Here is a 19395-nt window from a genome sequence, read left to right on the forward strand (position 1 = left end):
TGTGGAATATGTGAACACTGTGAACGATGTGAACAATGTGTACGATGTGAACACTGTGAACGATGTGAACAATGTCTACGATGTGAATACTGTGAACATTCAGACAGACGATCCCCATGTTTATCAATCTCTGAACAACTGATGACTTCTTAAAATTATTTAATTAATTAATTAATTAATTTTAAGTTATTTTCTTGCTTAATACAAATTATGGTTCAAGCACACATTGTAGATACCTGGGTTGTCTGTCGAAGACAGTAGATTAGTGGTTGGTTGTTAGTGGTTCTGTGGTGGTACCAGTTTTATTGTACCGATGTGAGATATGGGGTTATGAAAACATTGATATGACAAAGACTGCATATTAAATTTGTATAATATCTATCTCAGATTACAAAACATACCACTGTTTTTATGTTATATAGTAAATTTGGAAGAAAACCTCTTTCCTTGATTAAGTATTCTGTTTTGGGGGTCAAAGTACAAAATTAACAGATGCTCCATCCCTCTTGCATCGCCCGTAGGAGGACTGCCACTCCCAGTACTAGCTTACAAAACCTAAACTTGCATAAAATGGAGCTCAAGGAATATATACAGCTATGATGGCATTCACTCATGAAATACTGTTAACACATTATGAAATTGATGTTTAGATAGCAAATATTTGTCGTAGCTTCCTATTTGCAGATATGTGTGGAAACATTACTTGTAATATAAGTTTAGAATTCAAGTTGGAGAACATATCGTGTGATACATTTGTGTGGGGTGTGTGTGGGGTGTGTGTGGGTGTATGTGTAGGTGTATGTGTGTGAATGATTCAGTGAGTGAGTGACATCATGTGTGAGTTAGTGAGTGTAAGAGTCATATATTGTTATAGTTTCTATTAAACACTTATAAATGTATATTTTGTACAAAGTAAGATACATTTGCATGACATATCGTGTAGCCGAATAGCAGGTAATTTTATACAATAAAGGGATACATTTGTCCTCTGTTGGTCTTGTTTTATGCATTGGAGAGACGAAACTTCAAAATTAATTTTTAATTTAATTGTTTTTGAAAGTATATGTATGTATGCACAATGGTACGTTTAGGTATTGTTTATAACCCACACAGAGCAGTGTAGAAAAGAAAAGTACCTTTACAATTTAATACTTTTGTCAGGAACATTGACAATATATATTAAAGCAACCCCCATCATACTAGCAGCTGCATTTTTATCTGTACCATATACTAACTCATTTCAATATATAAAATACATGAATTGAACATTATCGCTGTTCCTCTGATGATTCTAGAGGCAACAGAAGCAAAGTTCCACGCTGGACTTGGGTAACTGCTGGAGTGGATGCTTTGTTTTAATGTCTGGCTATGGGGTCGGGATGTACAACTGTTGCCTAAGAGATGATGGAACATGCGATCGATTTATCCCTGGACTCGGGATTTTCCCCATCCTAGCTAATGCTCTATGATTGGTATATTTACTGTCCTGTCTTTAGAAACATACAATAAAAAAGAAAACTTTGCTGCTCGTTCAGTAGCAGGAGTCATTGAGGCGAATATTTGTAACGATGGGTCTGACGATTACATATAAAAGACCCTTTGTTGCTTTTCGGTAGTTATATATGTAACGGAAATGGATTTCATTTATCGGTCTCCGTATCTCATTCTCATTCTCTCTCTCTCTCTCTCTCTCTCTCTCTCTCTCTCTCTCTCTCTCTCTCTCTCTCTCTCTCTCTCTCTCTCTCTCTCTCTCTCTCTCTCTCTCTCTCTCTCTCTCTCTCTCTCTCTCTCTCTATATATATATATATATATATATATATCCCCAAAACAGACCTCCGGTCTATCTGTCTTTTGACGAATTGTTAAAATAAAATCAAGATTAGGAACAATTTCGCCGTAGATTCAAATATGCACACTTACTGTTAAATAAATAAAAAAAACTTCCTTTACGTTCCCTGCTCTAACGGTTCAGTGAGCATCAGTTATCTCTGACCTACATGTAGTCTGCGTCTTCACCACCCTGAATGCGGTGTGTTACTCATAATGGATATCGCTGTTGTGTGCTCATTCAAGTATAAACAACAACAGCTTAATACTCATCCTTCAAAAGTGCACCGCTCAGTGCAATGCCGATGTTGAAACAAGTTTATTTTGTGTAACTACACCACAATAGTCCATTGATTTCTTGATCCTCGGCTACTGGATGTCAAACATTTGGTAATTCTGACGCATAGTCTTAGTGGAAAATCGCCGCATATGTTGTCATTAGTAGCGAGGGATCTTTTATATGCACTTCCATCAAACAGGATAGTGTATACCACGGCCTTTGATATACCAGTCGTGGGGCACTGGTTGGAACGGGAGAACATAAAACTAGAGAATGAGACCACTAAACCGGATCGATCTTGCGATCAAAGCACCTCAGGTGAACACTCAACCGACTGAGCTAAATTCAGTGGCGACAGCGGGTTTCCTCCCAAAATCTGTGTGGTCCTTAACCATATGTCTGACGCCATATAACCGTAAATAAAATGTGTTGAGTGCGTCGTTAAATAAAGCATTTCTTTCTTTCTTTCAAACATATGTCTATTCTGACACTGGTTTTTTTAGAGGAAACCCGCTGTCGCCACATAGGCTACTCTTTTACGACAGGCAGCAAGGGATCTTTTATTTGCGCTTCCCACAGACAGGATAGCACAAACCATGGCCTTTGTTGAACCAGTTATGGATCACTGGTCGGTGCGAGTAATTTACACCTACCCATTGAGCCTTGCGGAGCACTCACTCAGGGTTTGGAGTCGGTATCTGGATTAAAAATTCCATGCCTCGACTGGGATCCGAACCCAGTACCTACCAGCCTGTAGACCGATGGCATAACCACGACGCCACCGATGCCGGTCTCTGTGACCAGTGCCCCACGACTGGCATATTATCACCATCGTACAGTATATCATGTTCTGCCTATGGACCCCTGCGTGTGCTGTAACCTCACCGTGGTGCAGGGGTGTAACATTCTCGTTGAGAATGGCCAATACAGCACAAAATTGAAGTTTTGAGTAAAATTCAGTATCCGTACAATTTTGTGATATTTGTGTTTTTGCACAGTTCTTTACACTGTTTTTGTTTAAGTCTTGAATTTTTATATTGATGTTGATCATCACTTTATTAATTTGCATTACCATAGTTTGATACCCAATAGCCGATGTATTTTTCGTGCTGGGGTGTCGTTAAACATTAATTCATTCATTCATTCATTCTGCCTATGGAAAACTGCATATCTCTCTCTCTCTCTCTCTCTCTCTCTCTCTCTCTCTCTCTCTCTCTCTCTCTCTCTATATATATATATATATATATATATATATATATATATATATATATATATATATATATATATATATATATATATATATATATATATCTCTTTTCTCTCTCTATCTCTCTCTGCAGACATGAACAAAAATAGAGACACTGACAGCGATAAGGACTGCAAAAAAATGGGGACAACGAGAGACAGAGAAATGAAGAGTTCAGGTTAAAGTTAAAATTGATTTTGTTTAACGACACAACTAGGGCACATTGATTTATTAATCATCAGCTAGTTGATGTCAAACACTTGGCAATTTTGACTCGTCTTCTTTAGACGAAACCTGCTACATTTTTCCATCAGCAGAAAGGGATCTTTTATATGCACTTTCCAACAGAACGGATATCACACATTACGGATTTTGATATACCAGTCGTGGGGCATTTTTGATTCGTGAAAAAAATTTCCAATCAGAGAATGAATCCAGCGAGGAGGTTTGATCCAGTTGCCATAGCACCTCGGACAAACGCTCTACCGACTGAGCTAAATCCCGGGAAACAGACATAAAAAGGTTATGGCTTGTTTCTCTTTAACGACACCACTAGAGCACATTGTTTTATTAACCATCGGCTATTGGATGTCAAAATTCTGAATGTGCACGTAAAACCCTATTACCTTTGACCTATAGGGGTTCGAACAATGACCATTTGCATATATAGATGAAAAAAAAGAGAAATATTTACGATTATATGGCGTCAGACATTGGTTAAGGACCACACAGGTATTTAGAGAGGAAACCCGCTGTCGCCATTTCATGGGCTACTCTTTCCGATTAGCAGCAAGGGATCTCTTATATGCACCATTCCACAGACAGGATAGTACACACCACGGCCTTTGTTACACCATTTGTGGAGCACTGGCTGGAACGAGAAATAGCCCAATAGGCCCACCGATGGGGATCGATCCTGCACCGACCGCGCATCAAGCGAACGCTTTACCACTGGGCTACGTCCCGTCCCCCGTATTTGAATAACGACTGTTCTATATAAAGCTGTTTTCACTGTTAGCTGCTATTACAACACATAATGCATGGACATAAATGACATTACGCACATGACTGCACACTGAATATGAATAGGTTTTCTTTTCGAGACCGATAGATAGATGTTCTTTGAGGGAGGTGCTGAGTGTATGATAGGGGGTACACATACATGTGTATAGGTGTCTCTATGTATTAAGGGGCGGGACGTAGCCCAGTGGTAAAGCGCTAGCTTGGTGTGCGTTCGGTTTGGATCGATCGCTGTCAGAGGGTCCATTGAGCTATTTCTCGTTCTAGCCAGTGCACCACGACTGGTATATCGAAGACCGTGACATGTGTTATCCTGTCTGTGGGATGATGCATATAAAAGGTCTCTTGTTACTAATGGGAAAATGTAAAGGGTTTTCTCTCTAAGACTGTATATCAAAATTATTAAATGTTTGACATCCAATAGTCGATAGTTATTAAACCAATGTGCTCTAGTGGTGTCGTTTAACAAAACAAACTTAACCACCATTGATACTGTGTATTTCTCTCAGTGGGTGTCATTGTGTTCTCATTCAAGTATTAACAACAACTGCTTTCTGTACGTACTTGTTACTGCAATAGCGCGGATGTCGATAATAACAGTTAAAGTTTGTTGCTTTTTTAACGACACCACTAGAGCACATTGATTTATTCATCATCGGCTATTGGATGTCAAACATTTGGTAATTTTGACATATAGTCTTACAGAGGAAACCCGTTAAACTTTTTCATTAGTGCTAAGGGATCTTTTATATGCACAATCCCACAGACAGGATAGCACATACCACATACTGGCTGGGACGAAAATAGCCAAATGGGCCCACCGACGGGGATCGATCCTAGATCGATCGCGCAGAAAGAGAGCGCTTTACCACTGGTCTACGTCCCGCCACTAGTGTTGAATTATAATTAAGTTCAGGTGGGTCGGAGCTGGAGCGGCAATATTTTGTCGTACATATTTTAGTGTTCCTTTTATTTAATATATTTTGACAATATCGCCCGAAAGTAGATATCTTTGAAAATGTTTCAAGCAATAGGGGTACACGCCTCGCACATCAAACCTATCCGCCACCCCAATGTCAAATTCCTTGAAGATCCGTAATGTGACAAATCATTGATAAACTGTGCCCCACAAGTGGTATGTATCAAAGAACATTTTGGCTATACGGTTTTCCTCATCAGTTGTGTCAGTTGGCAGGTTTCGAACCTACTGCGCCGATTTGCTTAACATTTGACAGTCCAGTGTCCTATCATTGATAAACTGTGCCCCACAAGTGGTATGTATCAAAGAACATTTTGGCTATACGGTTTTCCTAATCAGTTGTGTCAGTTGGCAGGTTTCGAACCTACTGCGCCGATTTGCTTAACATTTGACAGTCCAGTGTCCTATCCACCCAGCCACGGCGACTTCAACAAGTAATAGTAGCACTTTAACCTTAGTTCAAACCGTGTACTGTCAAACACTCGGTTTGAAACCGGTGTAACAGTTTAGTATTGATATACAGCAATATTTGCTGCTGTTCGGTAATAGTAACATGCTGTTGTAACGGGTTTCCGCCCTATCTCTTGGGTCTTTCCTCGTCATAACCAGTGCCCCACGACTGGCAAATCAAATGCCCTATGTTTATGTTTTCTTGTCTATGGGAAAGTGCATATACAATACCCCTCACTGCTATTCGGTACAAGAAGCCGCGGCTTTCCTGTCTATGTGCATATTAAGTATATGATCGTCTATTCCTCTATTTCAGGTCTATTTATTGTGCTAAAATGTAATAGTATCGGTAGACGGTATTGCAACAACCATGTCTGAATTTAATTTTAAATTATTTTCTTCGTTAAATCCAATTAGGGTTCAAACACACTGTCCTGTTCACACACACCATCTATCTAGGGACGGGACTTAGACCAGTGGTAAAGCGCACGCCCGATGCGTGGTCGGTCACGGATCGATCCACGTCAGTGGGTCCATTGCATTGTTTCTGCTGTGGAACTGAATGCAACCACAGTCAACAGGGGGTATGTGGGCCTCCCCCAGAAAGAAAACGAGTTAAAGGGACATTCCTGATTTTGCTGCACTGTAAGATGTTTCAGACTAATACAATATTTTACGATTAAACTTACATATTAAATATATTTTGTTGTTTAGAATATCAGTGTCTGTATATTCAATGTGTTTCTGATCGTCCTAATATTTGTAAGAAGCCCAAACTGGATTTTGTCTTCAAATAATTTCGTACGTACGAAAAAATGATATTTTAGGAAATAAAATGAAAGTTAACCTAGTACAAATATTAGAACGATCAGAAACACGTTTAATATATAGCCACTAATATTTTATGCAGAAATATATTTGATATGTAATTACAATCGTTAAAAAGTCTCTGTTAGTCGTTAACATCTTAAATACTGCAGCAAACTCGGGAATGTCCCTTTAAGTTTTGGGTTAGGGTGAAGAACATCATACAGTAGTGATCAATGTAATTAATTTTGGGTATGGCGCCATACCCGTTTTACCCTCTAGCAGAAACCCTGCATTGGGCTACTTCTCGTTCCAACCAGTGCGAAGCGACTGGTATATCAAAAGCCGTGGTATGTGCTATCCTGTTTGTGGAATGGTGCATATAACAGATCCCTTGCTACTAATGGAGAAATGTAGTGGGTTTCCTCTCTATGACTGTGTCAAAATGGCCATGTGTTTGTCATCCAATAGCCGATGATTAATAAATCAATGTGTTCTAGTGATATCGCTAAACAAAACAAACTTTAACATCCAGCTATCTGGACTGCCTGTCCAGAACAGTGGGTTAGTGGTTCTTTGTTTAGTTACTGGTCTTACACCTACCCACTGAGTAGCTAAACTTTCTCTGGGTGGGAACCGGTATCAGGAGGCGAACCCAGTACCCACGATCACACAGTCCTATGCACAGACCTCAGCTGTCTGGGCTGTCTGAGCTGTCTGTTCAGGACAGTGGATTAGTGGTGACTTGTTAGTGGTTAGTGAGAGAGAGAGAGAGAGAGAGAGAGAGAGAGAGAGAGAGAGAGAGAGAGAGAGAGAGAGAGAGAGAGAGAAGTCGGTGTAGTGGTCTTACACCTACCCATTGAATAGTTAAACTAGCTCTGGGTGTGAGTATCGGGAGGCGAACCCAGAACCTACCAGCCTTAATAGTATTCACACCAACGGGTGTGTAAGAAAACAATTACAAAACCCACCCCATCCAAGGCACACATAACCTCTAGCCAATATCTGCTACAGAAGACTGTACTGGGTCATAATGTCACCCTCCAGTGAGCCTTTATTCCTGATAACAAAAACTCTTTACACACAATCTATATTAGTGCGGCCCAGACACCAGGAAGTTTGAAACAGCAACAGAGAAAGCCAAACAGCGTTGCCACCTCTATTCGCTTTTTATTAGTTTTCTTAGACACAAGATGTGATATGTAACCAATTTCTGAAATTTCAAACGTTCAGATTACCCTTGGAACCTTTCAAAACGCGTGTATTATTATGTGTATGCATAAGTCCTAACTAAAATACAAACGTGTGAAGTGTAAAGACTCGAACCCGTCAACGTTACCTGAAAAATAAAATCGTTGTGTACATCATGGGATTGATTCGCGTTGTCGTGTCAATCTTCGCTTTATGGAGTTCACTGGATTTTCCTGCAGGTAAGAACAGACGAATCGTTCAATGTTATTCAGCGTTTTAAAGTAAACTGCACTGGCGTAGAAAGCGGGAGGGGGGAGGGGGCATGTGCCTCCCCACTCTGTAGCAACAGCCATGGTTTATATATATGTATACGTGTGTGTGTGTGTGGGGGGGGGGGGGGGGGTTGCGTGTGTGTGTGTGTGTCTGTATGTATGTGTCTCTCTCTGTGTGTGTGTGTGTGTGTGCGTGTGTGTGTGTGTTAGTCATAGGTACATACATGCATACATACATGCATTCTTAGAAACATATTTGTACATAAGAATCAATGTTCACACCTTCCTGACTCTCCAGCATAGATAAATTGACCTGGCCCCCGTACTATGTATGTATGTATGTATGTATGTATGTATGTACCTGTATGTATGTATGTATGTATGTATGTATGTATGTATGTATGTACCTGTATGTATGTATGTATGTATGTATGTATGTACCTGTATGTATGTATGTATGTATGTATGTATGTACCTGTATGTATGTATGTATGTACCTGTATGTATGTATGTATGTACCTATATATGTATGCATGTACATTATGTATGTATATATACATGTGTGTATGTGTGTTTATGTGTATGGGTGTGTGTTTTTGTGTCTGTGCGTACGTGCGTGTATGTGTATGTGCGTGTTAATTGACTGATACAAACACACACACGCACACACAGACACACACACACAGACACACACACACACACACACACACACAGACACAGACGCACACACAGACACACACACACAGACACACACACACACACACACACAGACACAGACGCACACACAGACACACACACACAGACACACACACACAGACACACACACACACACATATATACACACACACACACAGACACACACACACAGTCACACACGCACACACACACACACACAGACGCACACACATTCACACACAGACATACACAGACACACACACGCAGATACACACACACACACAGACACATACACATACACAGTCACATACACACACAGACACACACACACACTCACACACACACAGAGACACACACACACACACAGAGACACACACACACACACACACACACACATACACACACACACACATACTAGCATGCCACACAAATTATATGTTTTGTTTGTTTATGTCGTTGATTTCATGGATATTAATCTGTACTTTTTCAGGAGCATACATTACATTATCAAGCATGACCTCTGTCATAGAGTATGGACATAGTTATAACCTACATTGTAATGTCACAGAAAATATTCGGCGCCGAGCAATTTCGTTCAATCGTAATTCTGTGGAGATATGTAAACTACATATATCCAACACTGACGGGACGTTATCTTGTGAGACATTCTACAACACATCATCATCGTATCAATGTGTCTGTGTTGGATATTACAGCGATGTGTCAGTTTACAGAATAACGATAACGTCGTTTAAGGAAGTCGACGCAACTGGGTGGTGGTGTAGCGCTAAAGTGTCCGATAGTAATGAAGCAGTTGTGATAAGTAATTTTGTCTACCTCTTCTGTAAGTATATCTCTTCTGTTATTGCTAATAGGTAATGGCACATATATATATATATATATATATATATATATATATATATATATATATATATATATATATATATATGTACAAACGCACGCGCGCGTGTGTGCGTGTGTGTGTGTATGTGTGTGTTTGTGTGTGTGTGTCTATATATATATAAATGTTCAAAACAAAACAATAGTTGGAAAGCGATGATACTCCCACCTCTTTCTAGATCTTCTCAGAATCGCTACTTTTTGTGGTTTTAATCGTCAATCGTCAAGAGATAAATATATATATATATATATATATATGTGTGTGTGTGTGTGTGTGTGTGTGTGTGTGTGTGTGTGTGTGTGTGTGTATAACGGAAATCGATGATACTACCTCCTCTTTCTAGATCTTCTCTCTTTCGCTACTTTTTATGGTTTTAATTGTCAATCTTGCTTGGTTTCCAATTATTTTCCTAACATTGACTGAGTGGCATCCGTTTTCACTGTTGAAATTAAAGACTTCCTATATACAATACTGTTTTACAGATTCATTCGTATGCCTCCTAGTTTTACATTATACGGCCTCCTTTAATTGGGATGAAAATACGAATATGATAAAGTATTGATCATCATTATAGTATTTGGGTGAATGTCGGCTGTGTTGATATTTAGCGTAATAAAAAGGACGACTTAGCTGCCAGGTCTGCTGTAGTCTAGTAGATTATGTAAAAATTGTTGAAAATGTGAAAACAAGTGTGTAATGTTGAATATTTGTACAATTTGTATAACTCTTTCATATAAAAGCAGGACACACGTGATCCGGCAACGATTTAATTACTGCTGCCATTTAGATTTTAAAAATGGCGACATCAAAAAACAAATTTGCCTATATCTTGGCTCGCAGGACACATAAATACTTGATTTAAGTTGCTAATCCCATGTTTTTACACCCTAGGAATTCAACAGAAATGACTGAAATACCCTAACGTCACTTTTTGTGTGTTAAATTTAAACATGACCTTTATTTCAAATAAAATATGGAAAATCACATATTAGCTTCTTGGCCGTTCACAAGATCTGGCCTGGGAATGAAAACCGTGTATTTTTAATGCTAATTTATTCTGACAGAAAAAAACCCTGAGTTGGCTGTTGAAGTATTCTTTATGTTGATTCATCTGTCTGTTGGTCAGTCTTTAAGACTGCGTAGCCGTATACTTAGTAAACATTTGAGCAAAATCGTGTGCCAGAAAATAAAAAAATAAATAAATAAACAGTGGTAAAATTATTAAACCATAAGTACTTTCACTGATCATCAGACAATTTATTACCAAAAAACACGTAAAATATTTTTATGAAAAGTCTGCGGGAGATAATATATAGATATAGGTAGACGCGAGAGAGAGAGAGAGAGAGAGAGAGAGAGAGAGAGAGAGAGAGAGAGAGAGAGAGAGAGAGAGAGAGAGAGAGAGAGAGAGAGAGAGAGAGAGAGAGGGAGGGGGGAGGGAGGAGAGAGTCAGAGACAAGAGTCGGGGGAAGGGAGATATGCGTGCCAGGATGTATGTGTTGTTATATAATATTGTATTTGGTCACGATATTAGTATCATTCAACAGGCCTTCTAACTTGGAACTCATTGACACTAAGGACGTCATTGACAATACAATATGGTGCAGTGACTCCTATGTTATAACATTATTCGTTTGCCATTCATGCTTTAACCTATTAGACAGGGAGTCGTACTGCAGTGCAACAACGCAAAATTGTTTGAGTAATGAATGTCATTATTTGCAGGAGTCTTTAAAAACAGAAACCATTGTATTAACTGTTCAAATCACTTGATAAATATTTTTAAATATTTACTTTTTGCCATGCAGTTTGTGCATTCTATCCATGAAGCAAACTTCAAGCTCTCTGTTCACATGTCGTACATGTCTTCAACAGATCATACAAACTAGGCATATTACAAATATATTGCAGCTCCAACATGAGGATCCAATAGTTCATGAGGAATTTGAAAATGGTCAATTTTTTGTACTGTAAAACAACATTGCCAGGAACCATGTAAGCAAGTGAACGATCACATCCAAAAGATTGCGTTGATTTGAATTTAAGATAACCCGTCCACTTACAGCTGATGTAAAGGTCGCTCGGATCATTAACTAGTCTGAAATCACACTTTGAACCCCTCACACGCGCGCGCATGCACACACACACACACACACACACACACACACACACACACACGCCAACATCCATCACAACACCTTGACCAACACGGCTATAAACAAATGAGTCCAGTATAAGACATCACATTCAAAGCAAAGAATTCACATCAGTTTAAAACCGTGAAACGCGACCGACGTTTTCGGCAGAGGGTACATTTTTTGTCAATCCAGAAATAGTAACATGAAACACATTTTCAGATATAAAAACCTTGACCACTGCCTGCAATTTTAGACATTGGAGATAGGCAATGCAAAAAGTCGGATTTCACTGGCTACTTTGATCAGTTGGCCATAACTTCTGATTATTTCATGCCGGAATTAGATGCACAAAGTACAGGATGGTTCCATCATAGTCAATATCGCAACAGCCTAAAGAGTTCAGTGAGGCAGAACAGAAATCAGGGAACTTCATGACTACTTAAATTATAAAAACTGGCAGTTTCCTCCAAGTGAATGAATATAAGATTGCGATTTATTAGTACTAGTCGCAATACATTTCAATACTTTCCACCGAAGAGACGATGTACAGCACACAAGATTCCAGTGTTGTGTTCATATGCGTGTACCATGTGACCTGACGTCACACTATGTGATCGCGAAGAAGCTGACAAGACTACTGTCACATGCTCTCCGCTGTGCACATAATGGTCATATCATAAGAAAGTACTGATCAGATCGGCTGACACTCATATTGTGGTCCCGACAATTGCCAATTTTCATACTTTAACTCTTGATGAACCACTGATTTTCTACAGCATGATACTACTGCAGCCAGCATAGGAAAACAAGACGCAAAGGAACTTCAAATTTCCCATTCGGTCAGCTTTTTCTGAAATGTGTTTGTCTGTCCCAAATGTCTGCTTGCATCATAGTGTCAAAGTTTCGACATAGTTCTCTTTGGCAGCACTGACGAAAACACCCAGATGGACAAGGTAAAGAAGGTACTCTTTGCCAAAGTGAGGCAGCTAGATAATTTACCTTGCTCAAAAGGTGCCCTTACCAAATATACTAAGAGGGCTGCATATAAAGCCGGACATATACTCTTCAAAAACGAAACGCATAACTGGTACATGTTAGGATTGGATTGCAAATTTATAGCATCATATCTTTGCTCAGTACCAGAGCAGTAAAATTGAAACTTGTTAAACATGATCAGATCATCACTTGGAATGAAATCGTCTATCAAATCAACAGGATTAGGCCACCGTATCAAGGTCACGGTCATGGACACTAATATCGTGTATGAGCCCCATGAGCAGCAATGACGGCTTGGCACCTCCTACGCATGGAATCAAATAATGCTTGAATCACAGGCTGGGGAATTGTAGCCCATGTTTGTTGCAAAGCCTGGAGCAGCTGGGGTAGCGTTTGTGGCGCAGGGTTACGTTGCCGTAAACGTCGATCTAGTTCATCCCACAGGTGCTTGACGGGGTTAAGATCAGGTGATCTTGAAGGCCATGGTATCACTCCGACATTGTGTTGATTCAGGAAGTCTGTTGTTATACGTGCGCTATGTGGTCGTGCATTGTCGTGCTGGAAGATGACATTTTCTGCGTTGGTGAAAGGTATGGCGTGACGCTGGAGAATTTCGTTGCAGTAACGTTGGGCTTTAGATGACCTGGGACATGTACAAGGTCTGTTCTGCCAGTATAAGTGATGGCCGCCCATACCATAACACACACACACACACACACACACACACACACACACACCCCCCCCCCCCCTCCATATCTGTCCACCTGCCGCACACAATTATTGGCATAACGCTCGTTACGTCGTCGGTAAACTCTAGCTCTGCCGTCGGCGTGTTGAAGCAAAAAACGCGACTCGTCGCTGAAAGCCACTCTTCGCCACTGCTGTCGACGCCATATCAGACAACGTCTGCACCGTGTAAGCCGTAGACGCCTATGTTGCGCGGTTAAAATTATCCGTCTAGCTGGTCTTCTAGCTCGGATATTGGCTTCACGTTAACGGTTTTCTTACGGTCTGGTCCGAAATTCTTCGCATCCCAGGTATCGCAGAAGTTGATGATGAAGCAGTTAGAAATCTGTCACGTAAATGTCGTAGACGTATGTATCTGTCTTGCGCCGGTGTGGCAACTCTGGGACGATCGGATCTGGGGCGGTCACGTGACACTCCAGTTTGCTGATAACGGTGCCAAAGCCTAGATATTGTACTCTGAGATGTGTTGAAAAGACGTGCAACTGTTGATTGCGATTCCCCGGCTTCCATCCGGCCAATTGCGTTGTTACGTTGTGGTTCTGTTAGCCTGGGCATAATTTCAACGTTACGTAGTGACACTATCAATAATGCGTGTGTGAATGTAACTCAATATTCTGTCAAGGGGTAGTGCACGTGCTGTACGTGCATGATTTGTACGTGATAAATGTGAGCTCTGCAACCATTATTATGGATATTGTGAAAAACATATTTGCACGTGCTGACGTCAAATCATGCGTTTTGTCAGCTTCAGAATTGCATGATATCATATCCACTAGCTATAGAATAAGATAATACTAAAACATTCACTATTGTGTTATTTCAAAATTAATGTTATGAAAAATATGCTCTGTGCGTTTCTTTTTTTTTGAAGAGTATAATTTGAACCAATCACTGGTAGCTACCATACTCGTGTGATTGAGAGTAGACCGAGGACCCTAATGATCAATTGATTCCTTTTGAAACCGTTTTTCATATACAGATTTGATTAGATGTGTCTGCAAGAAGGCATGCAGACCTCGTTTCAAATGATTTACAGCACTGCTTCTATACATTGAACTATGTACTTGTGCAGGAATGTGTTATACTGCAGACTGACTATAAATGGGATAATGTACAACTAATTTGGGTTTTCACAACGGTTTCTATCTGACGGTTGCCATATTTGATTTTGAAGTATAAAACGTATGTATTGAATTCCTTGGATGTGAAAACATGAAATTAGTAACCTAAATAAAGCATTTATGAGTATGGGAGACAAAATATTGGCAATTTGTTTTTTCAATAACGGACATTTTGAAAATCAAAATGGCGGCCGCGATTGTGATTAGAACACGTGTGTCCTACTTTTAAATGAAAGAGAATTAAAAGATGTACCAGTATGCAAATGTCCATGGCCTTTTCTTTTTTTTTTGACATAAGCTACTAGACTACTATATATTTGACCTATATCAGGGTTGGTTTGTCTTAGACGTTTTTTTTAAAAGTTACCTTATCTTGGCAAGATGATTTGAACGGTTCGGTCGTGAACAAGCTTCATTCTGTCAAGGCAGTCCTGGTCAAACATATTTTAATGAAGGATCTTATACTACACTGTGAGCACTATCTATGCAAAAATGTCAAATTAATCCTCTCTGCCTTCGGCATCACTTTGTATTTCATCTAGCTATGACAAACTACCCAGACATGAACATGTGTTTTTTTAATAATTCCTATTGATCAACGGTTTTAACCAGTATTGTTTTTTAACTTCTAAGCTATCCGTCTCTATTTTATATCTTACTGGCTTGTACAGTCTCCAGTTTGTTTATTTATTCTCTTTATGATGTTAGTTTTCACACTGACGAACAGTCGGTATATTTTGTATTCTTATATAACCTTAATTTTAAATTGTTTCCAGTGCAAACCATTGTTTTAAAGTTTTATCAATAATTCCTATTAAAACATATAATGAAGAATCTCTTTATTTAAAGGGAGAGTAAACTCAAACAAAAGCTGTATGTGCTGGAAAGATGCATACCCGGACCACCAACACATACTGACACTTTAACAAATGAAAAACGCGTAATTTTAGAGTTAATAAAAAAATATTATTATTCCTGTTAACTGGGGGCAGCCATTTTGTTTCGTTTTTGTGACGTCCGCTGGAATAGCTTGGGGCGAAGTGACGTCAGCTCCATCCATCTCCTATATGCACAGTGTAAACAAACGCTATAATTTACGACAAGGCGCTTCGCTTTCATCAACCTGACTTGTAAAACAACATAAATGACTTCATAGTATAATAAACTGTTTAACTAAATATATTTCAATTTGCATTAATAGAACGAAATGGAGTTATAGTATTATTCTTTTTTTAAAAATCCAAAGAAAAAAATGTATATTATTAGGCCTATTGGTAAGCTACATTCGAGCAAAAACGACCACTCACGATACCCAAGTGATAATTTTCTTTTCTTTGGGACTACGTAATTGGTCAGTTTTGTGAGTTTAGATGAGAAATTCTGCTTAATCAAGGGTTTTACAGAATTACTTACAGTAATAAAGCCCATTACGAGTAGAGGGGTGTCCGTGCGGCTATCACACAGTACCCTGTGATCTCAATAAAAGAGGCACGTCTTTTTAGTGTGTCGAGACACAGTGTCTGGGGACCATCTAAATATACACCTGCCAATCAGGAACCACAGGTACAGGCCACGGAAAGAAAAGACCAATTAAATAAGAAAACACTCCGATTATTATTTCAGTACGTGGATTAATTTCTGTACAAAACATAATACAGTTATTTCAACACTTTGACAATGGTGGTTTATTTTGAATTAAAAAATAATATATAATTGTTGCTGGCTTATTGGGATGGCTATTATTACAGAATATTTCGATGCATCCGCAAAAATCAGGTGTGTTTTGTTTCTTCAGTTCGAAGACTAATTCCTGGCGTGACACGTTAGGTATTACGTAACCACCAGCTCGCCAGAGGGCGTATTCAATGGGATGGTACAAAATGGCCGCGCCCGTTATATATAATAGCCGTCACATTTAACCGTTTTATTAATTAACTATACGATTATACTTGTTGATATTGAGCAATAATGTGCATTATATATCGTTGAATATGCATACCACGTCAAATCTTTAATTGTCGCTTCCTTTAATGCTATATTTGAATATTCCTTACTTTTTTTAAACAATATATATAGAGGTTATTACCAGAGTGGTTTGCGGTATCGTGAATATCATATATTAGGAATACAAATTGTATTATGCGAGCCTCTGGCAATATATGATATTGACGATACCGAAATACACGAGGGTAATATTCTCTTTGTCATATAATCTCAAGCTTAATAAATATTTTTGTAAACTGTATACACAACTTTAATTCCAGTCAACCATTACCCGATATTCAAATGACGTAAGAATATATGACGCTGTGTCTTTTTTTTAATGGAAATGACGTCAAGGTAGAATGACGTCATACTAGAATGACGTCATTTTGAATATCGTTATATAAATATAAACTAGTGTTCTACGTTGTTTTGTTTAGGGTTTCTTGTTTGTTTTTTGTTTTTGTTTTTCTGAACTTGGGCAGCCTTCAGTGTAAAGTTGCTATTGAAATGTTTTTGCTTGATGACTATGAATGCATCCGTCAATTATGGAGTGTTAACCTTGTACGTTTGCTTAAATGTCAATAAACCTAGTGCCGTGACCTCGATTAATTTACATCTAATTTGCAAAGTTATCAAATTCTAAAAATCTTTAAAATATCACATACTTTGATTGCGTTGAAAATGTAAGATGTTATGTGATAAATCAAATTACATACATGCAGTGTCGTATTAACCCATGGCAGGGCCCTTAGGCTTCGAGCTTCTTTGGGCCCCTCGACATAGTGTTAACATTTAACACTAAAAGAAAAAAAAGGTTGCATGGGCCCCTGCTTTTGGTGGGCCCCTAGGCTTCAGCCTAGTCAGCCTTGGGATAATGCGACACTGCATACATGTTACTCATTTTCTATCTTCAGATGTTACTCTTTCTGGAAATGTGAGAAAATTCGATGCTGATGGTGTGAACTCAATTACTTTTACTTGCGAAACAAGCAACATAACGGGAACTGTTGCCTTTACGTGGATAAACAAAAAATCTGAAGGATTCACATATTATATTGAAAACAACCTGATTGTATCTAAACATGGCAGCACATACAGACAAGAGCTTAAACTTATTCCACACTGGTATCACAATGGAAACAAAATTGCCTGTAAAGTCGTTGATACATAGAAAGTTAAAGTTTGTTTAACGACACCGCTAAAGCACATTGATTTATTAATGTCAAACATTTGAAACCCTCTAATTTTTCCATTAGTAGTAAGGGATCTTTTGCATGCACCTTCCCACAGACAGAATAGCACATACAACTGTCTTTGTACATACAAACCCACAGACAGAGAGAGAGACAGACATGCATACATGCACACATAATAATTACAATTATATATACACGGTTTGAGACCCAGCAACGGTGTGTCAGACAATTTGTGAGGCCAGTGCGTTAATTGACAATAACCTTTTTAAGGGAAACCAATCACTCTCCGTGATATGTGTAATTTAACAGCTTAGTCTACCGTTTTAATAATAACTTTTTAATATTTTATCATTTTTGTATACCATTTGTTTGACACATAATCGCCGATGTGCTGGGGTGGTCGTACTGAAGTGTCGTTAAATATTCATTTATATAGCATTTCAATCCCGTTTATTTCTACCTGTTTAAAATTGTATGATGAATAATATTATGACAAATGATATACATACACCTCATTTTCTGTCTATTTTCAGACGTTACTCTTTCTGGAAATGTGACAGAATTCGATGCTAATGGTGTGAACTCAATTACTTTTACTTGTGAAACAAGCAACATGACAGGAAGTGTTACCTTTACGTGGATAAACAAAACAACTAATGGATCTACATATATTGAAAACAACCTGACTGCATCTAAACATGGCAGCACATACCGACAAGAGCTTAAATTTATTCCACATTGGTATCAACATGGAAACAAAATTGCCTGTAAAGTCTTTAATGTAAGAACCAACATAACAGCAATGTCAAATTCTGAAGTTTTGGATTTGATATGTAAGTAGCATTTAAAAATTCCTGACAGTGTTAAAAGTATTACAAACACTTATATTTTTATTGTTAATATGTGCGTGCAATATATACGTAGTCCGTGATTTTGGTGTCAAATGTCCAAAGTCCAATGTCATTTTGCAGTTGTTTGGTTTGTTTTGCTTCTTTTTCTTTTTTTTGCTTGCTTTTTGTTTTGTTTTTTCATTGTTTGTTTTTGTTTTGGGGTTTTGGGGGTTTTTTCTGGGTGGGGTGGGGGGGGGGTTTGGTTGATTTCCCTTTCTTTCTGGGAGGGTGTGGGGATGGTAGGGCACCCGGTGTAACTTAATGTACATGCATATTAGTTGTAATGATCTCAACAAGTAATCAAACTGCTTGCTGGGTGCGTGACGTAGCCCAGTGGTAAAGCGTTCGCTTGATGCACGGTCGGTTTGGGATTGATCCCCGTCAGTGGGCCCATTGGGCTATTTCTTGCTCCAGCCAGTGCATCAGGACTGGTACAGCAAAGGCCGTGGTATGTGCTATCCTGTCTATGGGATGGTTCATATAAAAAGATCCCTTGCTGCCAATCGAAAAGTGTAGCCCTTGAAGTGGTCACAGCGGGTTTCCTCCCTCAATATCTGTGTGGTCCTTAACCATATTACCGTAAACAAAATGTATTGAGAGCTTCGTTAAATAAACCATTTCTTTCCTTTTTTCAAACTGCTTGCTATGAATACTAGTAAATAATTCTTATAGC

At 38.9% G+C, this 19395-nt stretch overlaps 1 protein-coding gene across 1 annotated transcript in view; it reads left to right on the forward strand.

The window, feature by feature from the left end:
- Nucleotides 1–970, forward strand: part of LOC121366445 — a gene marked incomplete at its 5' end in the record, with an annotated part of 7627 nt that extends 6657 nt beyond the window's left edge. Inside the window, one exon of the mRNA XM_041490894.1 lies at nt 1–970. This exon is cut by the window's left edge and continues 13 nt beyond it. Within this exon, the coding sequence (XP_041346828.1) occupies nt 1–142 (142 nt within the window).
- Nucleotides 971–19395: the final 18425 nt, after the last annotated feature.

Source organism: Gigantopelta aegis, unplaced genomic scaffold (assembly GCF_016097555.1).
Source record: "Gigantopelta aegis isolate Gae_Host unplaced genomic scaffold, Gae_host_genome ctg5729_pilon_pilon:::fragment_1, whole genome shotgun sequence".
NCBI lineage: Eukaryota > Metazoa > Mollusca > Gastropoda > Neomphalida > Peltospiridae > Gigantopelta > Gigantopelta aegis.